The sequence below is a fragment of the Protopterus annectens genome, chromosome 8.part0 (genome assembly GCF_019279795.1).
Source record: "Protopterus annectens isolate FY-2018-M chromosome 8.part0, PAN1.0, whole genome shotgun sequence".
In the NCBI taxonomy this organism is placed as follows: domain Eukaryota; kingdom Metazoa; phylum Chordata; order Ceratodontiformes; family Protopteridae; genus Protopterus; species Protopterus annectens.
This window is the reverse complement of record NC_056741.1, coordinates 57,020,390-57,032,055: the sequence shown is the minus strand read 5'-3', so window position 1 is coordinate 57,032,055 and position 11,666 is coordinate 57,020,390. Positions and strand designations below refer to the sequence as shown.

Here is an 11,666-nt window from a genome sequence, read left to right as displayed (position 1 = left end):
AACAAATAATGTCTGATCGTGTGCATCCATCTTTCTAGAGGTAGTCTTGGAGTTGATGTATTTAGTTTGGAGGGGGTGTGGGGGATAAGGGGGGGCTTGCCCCCCCTTAAAGAAAGTAAACACAAGTTTCAGTATTTTCAGTTTTCGGCATTATCGTTTCAGTATTTTAACATTCAGGATTGTGGTCTTTCAAAATAGTAAAGTAGAGCTATATATTTATATATATATATATATATATATATATATATATATATATATATATATATATATATATAAATATATGTATATGTTTAGACAGTTTGGTTGACTAAGTAAATGTACTACAGGTGGTCAAGATCGCATGATTCTGAAGGTTGGGGAATATGCCTTTTCCCCGATATTGATATACCAAGGGGTGTTGGGGTGCCATACCAATAATCAAAACATCGTAAATCCTAGTAACCGAGTCCCATCACATCCAAAGAAAAACAAATAAAACTTACACAGTGCATATGCAAAAATATAAGTTCAAACCACAAAACAATCTCCTCACCTAAATCCAAGGCTTAGAAATTAAATCGAAAATAGAACAAGAAGATTAAAAATAAAACAGTAAAAATAAAAGACATATTGTATTGTCGAACCCTGAAGCAACACTGTATAGAAATTTTGAATGTTTGCGTTTCCATGATATATTTTGTATCAAGGGTAACTAGGCGTACTCAGTGTACCCAGCTGAGTACATTTTTCTAAGTATCTCTTGGAAACTTCAACACCCAAAAAGCGCAGAATGTTTAGAACTGTGCAAATGAATATTTAGAGTATAGAGGTATACAAAGAATGCCTGTGTGAGAAAAAACATGCTACTAAAAGCAGCTTTTTATGGGAACAAATGGTAACAGCTGAAAATAACGTGTCACCTTCCTATATGTACTGGGGATAGCATTTTGAGGGTTGAGTACATTTTTGAAATGATAAGTGGGTGGTAGGGGCAACAACATTAGGTCTGAGTACAAAATGCACATTTCTGGCTGTATCCCTTAAACTCAGTTTTGGTATCTAGTTGGAACCCCAAGAAATAGTAACATTATCCTTAGTCGGTCATCTGTTTGCAGAGATTAGACTTCAAAACTGGTAAGTACAGAATTAGAGAACCAAAGGCGCTGTGTCTGCTTGTTGCATGAACCATGTTGCTCCAAAATCATCCTCTACAATGCTTTTTCATGGGGGTAAAAAGGGAGCAAAAGGGGAAATGGATGCAAAACATACCTCTCATTGGTCCCTGATTTTGGCTCAGATTTTTGCTGTATCCTTTTCCAAAAAAATATTTTTAGAAGTTAGTGGATTGCATTCAACAAATAAAGATAAATGATCATTAAAGTTTCAGATATTTACTTCAGAATATGCATGCAAATTCAAATTCTCTTTGACAACTTTCGAAGTCACTTCTGACAATGTTTGACATGTGCCTCATGTGGAACCTTTGCCTCTCATTATTTCTAGCTTTCTTCTTGATTTTATAGTTAACCCTTTAACAGCTAAGACCCCCAAATGGAAATATAGGAACACACTGACAATACTAGGCAGGAGGGTATGGGGACTGTAAAGGAGGAATAATAACATTTCAGTGTCTGATTTTCTTTCTTATTTAGTAAAAAAAAAGGGTCATAAAAAAGAAAATTCTGGGTCCAATTAATATCCAAGCCAACTTGTCACTATCTTATCTAGACAAATCACAGCTGCAAGAAAAAGGAGTGCTCTGGGAGAAGGTCTTAGTTATTTGATTTCCTTGTGGTATTGGCAAGCCTTTTTAACATTTCATTGTTTAACAGATTGTAAAGGCAGCACGTTTGTCATGACCTTGAAGTGTAATGAGTTTTCTTACACAAAATGGAAGCATTGTGGTTGTCTGTGATGCATATGACATGGTGTAATAGTTTATATATTTTTGTAAACTTTTTTTATTTCAGAGTAGAAAAGTCTAGATTAATGTCATCTGTGGCACCCAAGGAAAATGCATTTGGGAAAAAGGATGATAATCCATGGGGAGACAAACAAGAAGATGGTAAGTTGATAATATGATGATGGTTTTAGTTGTAGAAATTAGTGCAGCTGTTGCTTCTCGGGCCAATGGTTCAATCCTAACCTTTACTTGCTGTCTGGATGGTGTCTGGATGTTCACATTACTGCATTGGTTTGCTGCGCTTTTCTATAGATATGTACTGGTTTGATTTATTAACTCTTCAAAAGTGTTCCTAAGTTTTAATTACAAAGCTGTTTCCCCATTTCTTTCCTGTAATGGAACATGTGGCTTGGTAGGACTATCACAGCCAACAAATGAAATAATCTGTCAGCACAGAAATTGCCCAGCACTGAATGCAATCTGTAAAGCATTGTGATTATGTTTTCATTGAGAAAACTACATTATATGAGAAGGGATACAACAGAGACCATAAATGAGAATAACTCTTGTTGAATATATTTAGTTAATTTGTTTAATTATTTAATGAAATAGTCCACACAAAGTCAACACTGAGAATCTTACAAAACGAATAAGAGAAAAATTCATTAGTTTTGAAATGGCCTGGCCATGCCATGTGACCCCCACATTTGGCTTCTGGGTTGTTTTGAAATTGGTTCTATAATTGGTTATGTTATTAAACATCTGAGCAGATGAACCCCCATCTTTTAATAGTTATTTAAAAATAAGTGTCATTCTGGACCTCCGCTCTCGCCTTTATTAATTATACTGACTTGACTCTGATTAAAGCTATAAAATAACTAGAAATCACGTATCAGTTAATTTACCTGGTTACACCAGAATCTCACAAACCCATTTTTTAATTCTAATGCTTGAATATGCTCTCCCACTTATAACTTTCAAAATACCCTCTTAATTCAAAAGATACTGACATGTTTTTATATTTATCAGTCTAGCTGATTGAATAATACACTGACATTAAATTCTACAAACAATCTTCCTGTTTCTGAAAGACTCAACTTCCTTTTTTGTGTTTATTGTAAATTAATTAATTTAAAATTCTTGAATTCTTCTTACTCAAATTATTACCCCCCTCTACAGACAATACTTTATGTTGTGTGTTCCCAGCCTCCAGCAGGGATCAATGTTATTGCCTGTCTGGAAATACACCCCCACTCCTAAGTGCACAAGCCTATCCTCCCTGCCTGTGCCATTAAGTACCTGAACCATTAATCAAACCCAGGCTACCTGGGCTAGAATTAGGACTTTATCTCTCTACTCTACCAGCAATCAACATAATCATCTGTGTGAGAATATATCCCCCCCCCAGGTGGGCAAGCCCATCCACCCTGCCTGTGCCAGTAAGAGCCTGAACCACAAATCTAAAACTCATCTATCAAATACTATCAAATTAAAAAAAAGTTTTTCCTGACCACTCCTTTAAATTTGTGGAGTTGCAGCAGGTGAAATGTGGGGATAGAGGGAGACCCTGGAAATTGTTCCTTGAGGAGAAAAAAACTTGATAGCAAGTATTTCTTAATGCTTACTTGCCACCAGGCTTAAATGATGTTGTGTCTATTTCCAGCAAATTAAAGTTAAGTGTATTTGATAGATGATTTTTTCACTTATTGGTATTGGGTGTGTGTATCATAATATTCATTTAAGATAGTATGGATTTCTTCATTTTATGAGAATGTAAAATGTATTATTTTTTATTTTATATTTATAGCTTTTGTATTAGGTATGTTGGGATTTAGATTTTTTTTAAATGTTTATTTATGTATGTACTATTTTGTAGTTGAATATTTATTAATGTATATAGGTTTTATGATTATTTGGATTTTTAGTGTTTAATACTAATTGGTGTTAACTGATTGTTAGGTAGGGTGTGTTCAGTATAAATATGACTGCATTTACTGTTACTCTGTCTGAAGAAGTTTGGTGATATCTACCAAACAAAAGCGTTTACTGTTTTATGTGAAAATAAAGTCTTGGATTTATTTGGGGATTCCAGTTTGCGTGGCCTTTCCTTTTACTTGCTGGTCATTTTGTATGAAGGAGACATTGCTATAATTACTATCCAGCCAACGCAATCCTACCTCTCTTGTTCCCTCCCAGGCACCCTCAGTGATCACTTCCCCATCTTTGTAATAAGGCACCAAGTAAACCCAATAAAGTCCACCATCTTTAAATAAATTCGGTATACAAAAAAATTCAAAACCAAAGACTTTATACCCACACTAAATTAATGCAACTGTTGACCACTTTCAATTCTCCCCATGGATAGTGCTGTAGAATACTTCAACAATACTTTCCTTAGGATTATAAATCACCTCACCCCCATCAAAACTGTTGCAACAAAATCTAACTATGTCCCTTGGCTTACCAAAGATACCCGACTACTTATAAAATAAAGGGACAAAGCATGAGACTCATGGCGTTACAACAAAACACAAACGAATACATAGGCATTCCTAGAATTAAGGAACAAAGCCAAAAAACAAATTAGGATAGACAAAAAAAACTATACTGGCATCCAATCAAAACACAAAACAAACCCACAAAAGTTCTGGGCTGCCATCATTAACATCCTGCAACCAGGAAAAGACAGTATACCACCCCCAAACATTGATACCACCAACAATAATATTATCACCCAATTCAACCAACACTTCACCAAATCTCTTCTAGCTCTCACGAACAATAATACTCCTACTACACGTCTGAACCTGTTAATACTCCTACTACACATCTGAACCTGTTAATACTCCTACTACACATCTGAACCTGTTAATACTCCTACTACACATCTGAACCTGTTAATACTCCTACTACACGTCTGAACCTGTTAATACTCCTACTACATGTCTGAACCTGTTAATACTCCTACTACACATCTGAACCTGTTAATACTCCTACTACACATCTGAACATGTTAATACTCCTACTACACGTCTGAACCTGTTAATACTCCTACTACACGTCTGAACCTGTTAATACTCCTACTACACGTCTGAACCTGTTAATACTCCTACTACACATCTGAACCTGTTAATACTCCTACTACACGTCTGAACCTGTTAATACTCCTACTACATGTCTGAACCTGTTAATACTCCTACTACACATCTGAACCTGTTAATACTCCTACTACACGTCTGAACATGTTAATACTCCTACTACACGTCTGAACATGTCATCCTCACCCATAAACCAAAACTGCTTCTCCTTACACCCTGTCTCTAATAGCAGGATATATACATTTCTGAATGAACTGAAACCCACAACCTTGGCTGCTGATAAATTACCTGCAAACTACCTCAAGATCACAGCCAAAGCCATCTCCTGTCCCTTCTCCCTGTTAATGCATCGCTCTTTATCAGAACATGTCCCATCACTGTGGAAAATGTCATATATAATACCACTTCACAAGGGGGGTAACTCAGTGGAACTATCTAACTACCGACCAACTGCCATTCTATCTCTTCTGTCAAAAATCCTCGAAAAATGCATACATTCCCAAATAATTAACTACCTCCTTACTAATTAACTGCTGACCAGCACCCAACATGGATTCCACCCTAATCACAGTATCACCACAGCCCTTATTAGCTTTGCCAATACTGTAAATCAATACTGAAACAATGGCAGCCTTGTCTCCACTGTTTTCCTAGATCTTTCCAAGGCCTTCAATACATTCTCCCATGCCAAACTACTTACTACACACTCCAAACTTAATCTACGCTACCCCACTCTAACGTGGTTCCAGGACTATCTATCTAACCAACAAACAGTAAAATGGCAAGATTCCTTATATCCCCTCCTACCTGTAACCTTAGGTGTCCCCCAAGGATCCATCCTCAGCCCTCTCCTCTTCAACCATATTTACCAATAAACTTCACAAAGCTACCCTGCATGCCACCCTAGTCCAGTATGCTGATAACTCCACCCTAATCTGTTCCTCCCCATCACTCCCTGAACTCCAGAAACTGATACAAGAATCCTTCGCTTCTGTTGGAACCTGGTTAGCCAACTCTCAACTAATACTTAACCCCACAAAAACACAACTAATGATATTCCATCCTACAAAAGCTAGACCCCATTCCTCCATTCACAATATACTCAGCTAACAACACCCCTATCAAGCCTGTCTCACACACCAAACCACTAGGAGATATCATAGATCACAACATGAAATTCAATGACTTTTTGTTTGTTTCTTATGAAATTCAATGTGCATCTCGCACACACAATAAAAATAGTCCATAAAAAACTCAGAACCCTATATAGATTGAAAAAGTACTTCACCAACAGTAAAGCTACCATCACTAGAACCCACCTAGTCTCCACACTTCTGTATGCCTCCTCATACTCATCAACCTAAATAAAACAGATTTAACCAAACTAAACACTTGCTACAATAAAATAGCAAAGCTTGCTACTGCTTCACCCTACAGTACACATCACTGCCTAAGACTCAAGCAACTTTCCTGGCTAGAATTACTAAATCTGCTCACTTTTAACCAACTTACAACAGCCTACCAATTCCTATACAATACCAAAAAAACTCCTGCATTGCAAGACCTACTGAATATCCATTCTAACAAGCACCTCCTAAGAGCCACCAACAAAGCATTAGTTGATATAATCAAAAGTAAAAACAACTTAGGGGACTCTGTCTACTCTTTCTCTATCGCAAAAACATGGAAGGCTATCCCCCTAGAAATCAGGACCACAGAAAACAAAAATAACTTCAAACAACTCCTCCAGTCCCATTTAAATAAGTCTTGGATATGTAACTGTTCGAACATTGGGTAGCTTCCCCGTAATGGATCTATAAGACACTGTCTACATAACTGTATTCAACTAAATTCTCTCTACAATAATACTCTCTTCATAATAGTGCTAAGCTATACTCTGTCACTATCAGTCCTTCACTACCGCCCTCTATTACATAATAAAGCCTGCCTACTGCTACTGCAGAACTATATATTCCTACCAGACAGTGCAAACATATCCCACTGGATATTAACATATACTGTTTACATTGTATCCTTCTGTAAGCAAATTACAAATGTAGCATCATGTTTGTTTGTTTGTCTTTTGGCTTTTCCCGGTTAGGGGTCGCCACAGCGGAACTCCGGTCCGCTAATGATAGGCAGTAGATTTTTTTCAGGAATGGCAAGGTGCCAGCTCGACGTTCAACCTTCAATGAAAGCACACCCATTTACACATGTCTTTGGAATGCCCAGCCAACCATGGGGAGGACATGCAGATTCCACACAGAAGGCACTCCCAGCACTCCAGCCGAGAATCGAACGGGAGAAACTCTTGCTGTGAGGCAACAACGCTACCACTGCACCACCGCGGATGTCTACTGTTACTGAGTAAGCATACATCACCTCCTCTCTTTTGTTCTGTACTTAAATAGCATGTGTTTATTGTATTTATTTTATTTTGTACCCATATAACTGAATGGAATGGCCAGCAACAGTATTGTATGTTTATCCTAGGCTCTTGTACTTTATTGTATGTTTATTCTATGCAGATGTTACTTTGTTCTGTATTTTGATTACCTGTGTTTAATGCATTTACTGTACTAACCACTGTGGAGCTTTTCTCCTCGGGCCTCTGCTGAAAATGGGCTTCTTGCTCAGTCAGACTCTCCGGGTAAACAAATGTAAAATAAATAAAAATTAACTAGGGAGCGTAGCCTGCTCTTGGGGGATATGAACCTGGAACTTCCTGATATGAAGGAGACGTTGCTATCATGAGCTAGGGTAGCCACTTCTCCCTCGTCATACAGGGCAGTCCCGATTTGGGCTGTTGCATCCTACAAAAATCATGAAAAATGGCAAATGTCCTGAGATTTTAAGACAAAATATTTCCTACATTTTCTGCAATAGTTTCATTAATAATTATTTTGTTTCTGAAATACATTACTATAACATAAAACAACAGAAAGAACTCCAATTATACAAAAGTCAGCTTTTATTTTTGCAACAAGTGAAGTCCTTTTTACTGTTTGTAGGTATAGTTTTTTTGTTGTTGTTTTTTTTTTTTGTGCAAAGTTACAGTTTCCTTAAAAAATATCCCACTTTGGGCATTTTAAGGTAGCAACCTAATCATGAGTTGCATCTCTCCTATTCCAAGCATCCAAAGCAGAATTAAATAAGAAAAAGCAGATCAGGAGTCAGCCAAGGTAAAGGTATCAGCAGGAGACAGCCAAGGTAAAGGTATCATCAGCAGACAGCCAAGGTAAAGGTATCATCAAGAAACAGCCAAGGTAAAGGTATCATCAGCAGACAGCCAAGGTAAAGGTATCATCAGCAGACAGCCAAGGTAAAGGTATCATCAAGAAACAGCCAAGGTAAAGGTATCAACAGGAGACAGCCAAGGTAAAGGTATCATCAGCAGGCAGCCAAGGTAAAGGTATCATCAGCAGGCAGCCAAGGTAAAGGTATGAGCAGGAGACAGCCAAGGTAAAGGTATCAGTAGTTGACAGCCATGGTTAAGGTATCAGCAGGAGACAGCCAAGGTAAAGTTATCAGTAGTTGACAGCCATGGTTAAGGAATCAGCAGGAGACAACCAAGGTAAAGGTATGAGCAGGAGACAGCCAAGGTAAAGGTATCAGTAGTTGACAGCCATGGTTAAGGTATCAGCAGGAGACAGCCAAGGTAAAGGTATCAGCAGGAGACAGCCAAGGTAAAGGTATCAGCAGGAGATAGCCAAGTTAAAGGTATCATCAGGAGACAGCCATGGTAAAGGCATGAACAGGAGACAGCCAAGGTAAAGTTATCAGCAGGAGACAGCCAAGATAAAGGTATCAGCAAGAGATAACCAAGATAAAGGTATCAGCAGGAGACAGCCATTGTAAAGGTATCATCAGGAGACAGCCAAGGTAAAGGTATGAGCAGGAGACAGCCAAGGTAAAGGTATGAGCAAGAGACAGCCAAGGTAAAGGTATCAGCAGGAGACAGCCATGGTAAAGGTATCAGCAGGAGACAGCCATGGTAAAAGTATCATCAAGAGACAGCCACGGTAAAGGTATCAGCAGGAGACAGCCATGGTACAGGTATGATCAGGAGACAGCCAAGGTAAAGGTATCATCAAGAAACAGCCATGGTAAAGGTATGAGCAGGAGACAGCCAAGGTAATGGTATCAGTAGGTATCAGCAGGAGACAGCAGGAGACAGCCAAGGTAAAGGTATCATCAAGAAACAGCCATGGTAAAGGTATGAGCAGGAGACAACCATGGTAAAGGTATGAGCAGGAGACAGCCAAGGTAAAGGTATCAGCAGGAGACAGCCAAGGTAAAGGTATCAGCAGGAGACAGCCAAGGTAAAGGTATCAGCAGGAGATAGCCACGGTATCAGCAGGAGACAGACAAGGTAACGGTATCATCAGGAGACAGCCATGGTAAAGGCATGAGCAGGAGACAGCCATGGTAAAGGTATGAGCAGGAGACAGCCATGGTAAAGGTATGAGCAGGAGACAGCCATGATAAAGGTATGAGCAGGAGACAGCCACGGTAAAGGTATCAGCAGGAGACAGCCATGGTAAAGGTATCAGCAGGAGACAGCCATGGTAAAAGTATCATCAGGAGACAGCCAAGGTAAAGGTATCAGCAGGAGACAGCCATGGTAAAGGTATGATCAGGAGACAGCCAAGGTAAAGGTATCATCAAGAAACAGCCATGGTAAAGGTATGAGCAGGAGACAGCCAAGGTAATGGTATCAGTAGGAGACAGCCATGGTAAAGGTATGAGCAGGAGACAGCCAAGGTAAAGGTATCAGCAGGAGACAGCCAAGATAAAGGTATCAGCAGGAGATAACCAAGATAAAGGTATCAGCAGGAGACAGCCATGGTAAAGGTATCATCAGGAGACAGCCAAGGTAAAGGTATCATCAAGAGACAGCCATGGTAAAGGCATGAACAGGAGACAGCCATGGTAAAAGTATCATCAGGAGACAGCCATGGTAAAGGCATGAGCAGGAGACAGCCAAGGTAAAGGTATCAGCAGGAGACAGCCATGGTAAAGGTATCATCAGGAGACAGCCAAGGTAAAGGTATCAGCAGGAGACAGCCATGGTAAAGGTATCATCAGGAGACAGCCAAGGTAAAGGTATCAGCAAGAGATAACCAAGATAAAGGTATCAGCAGGAGACAGCCATGGTAAAGGTATCATCAGGAGACAGCCAAGGTAAAGTTATCAGCAGGAGACAGCCAAGGTAAAGGTATCATCAGGAGACAGCCATGGTAAAGGCATGAGCAGGAGACAGCCAAGTTAAAGGTATCATCAGGAGACAGCCATGGTAAAGGTATCATCAGGAGACAGCTATAGTAAAGGCATGAACAGGAGACAGCCATGGTAAAGGTATCATCAAGAGACAGCCATGGTAAAGGCATGAACAGGAGACAGCCAAGGTAAAGGTATGAGCAGGAGACAGCCAAGGTAAAGGTATCATCAGGAGACAGCCACAGTAAAGGTATCAGCAGGAGACAGCCAAGGTAAAGGTATCAGCAGGAGACAGCCATGGCAAAGGCATGAACAGGAGACAGCCAAGGTAAAGGTATCATCAGGAGACAGCCATGGTAAAGGTATCATCAGGAGACAGCCATAGTAAAGGCATGAACAGGAGACAGCCATGGTAAAGGTATCATCAGGAGACAGCCATAGTAAAGGCATGAACAGGAGACAGCCATGGTAAAGGTATGAGCAGGAGACAGCCAAGGTAAAGGTATCAGCAGGAGACAGCCATGGTAAAGGTATGAGCAGGAGACAGCCAAGGTAAAGGTATCAGCAGGAGACAGCCAAGGTAAAGGTATCAGCAGGAGACAGCCATGGTAAAGGTATCATCAGGAGACAGCCATAGTAAAGGCATGAACAGGAGACAGCCATGGTAAAGGTATCATCAGGAGACAGCCATGGTAAAGGCATGAACAGGAGACAGCCAAGGTAAAGGTATCAGCAGGAGACAGCCAAGGTAAAGGTATCAGCAGGAGACAGCCAAGGTAAAGGTATCAGCAGGAGACAGCCAAGGTAAAGGTATCCATAGGAGACAGCCAAGCTAAAGCTATCAGCAGGAGACAGCCAATGTAAAGGAACCAGCAGGAGATGGCTTTAAAGTAATTCATGTCTTCACTTAGTTCAAGATGAAAAATATCAATGTTGTAGAAAATTAAAGTGTATGTCAAAGCAGGGATAGCAAGGCTGAAAGGAGTTTAATTAATTTTTAGTTGTACTTGTTAATCTGGTAAACCCACTAAGCACAACCCCTTCTTTTCAGGGGAAAATGGGAAGCACTGCCTGGTTAAGTGACTCGCTCAAAATCACACTATAAGATGCACTTAAGTAGTCACCGATGTCCTTAACCATCTGTGTTCAGCTGTTGAAAGCAACGAGATAAAATAAAATAGGAAACTGAGAGAAAAGAACGGCAGAAGAGGTAGAAACTGAAACTAAATTAGTTCTAATTTTGTGACAATATCAACAGCAACAAAAAAAGAGGAGGCTTAGGGGCTGATATAATATGTCACTGTTGTAAGTGTTGTATACATTACCATTTTGTAAATCCTACCCAGAGAGTAAAACTGAAAACTCTTCTGATGTACTGCATCCATCTTGTTATGCTTATTGTAATTTTGAGAATAAGTTTGACAGCTACTCCCCCTCCCCTGCTTTTGTTCTTTCCATTACTAATA

General features: G+C 39.6%; 1 protein-coding gene across 1 annotated transcript in view; it reads left to right on the top strand.

Moving 5' to 3' along the window:
• The window catches only part of P3H3 (prolyl 3-hydroxylase 3), a 383,658-nt gene that overhangs the window by 221,564 nt on the left and 150,428 nt on the right, over window positions 1–11,666 (top strand). Inside the window, exon 8 of the mRNA XM_044079609.1 lies at window positions 1,950–2,044. Coding sequence (XP_043935544.1) covers window positions 1,950–2,044 — 95 coding nt within the window. The remainder of the gene's footprint in view (window positions 1–1,949; window positions 2,045–11,666) is intronic.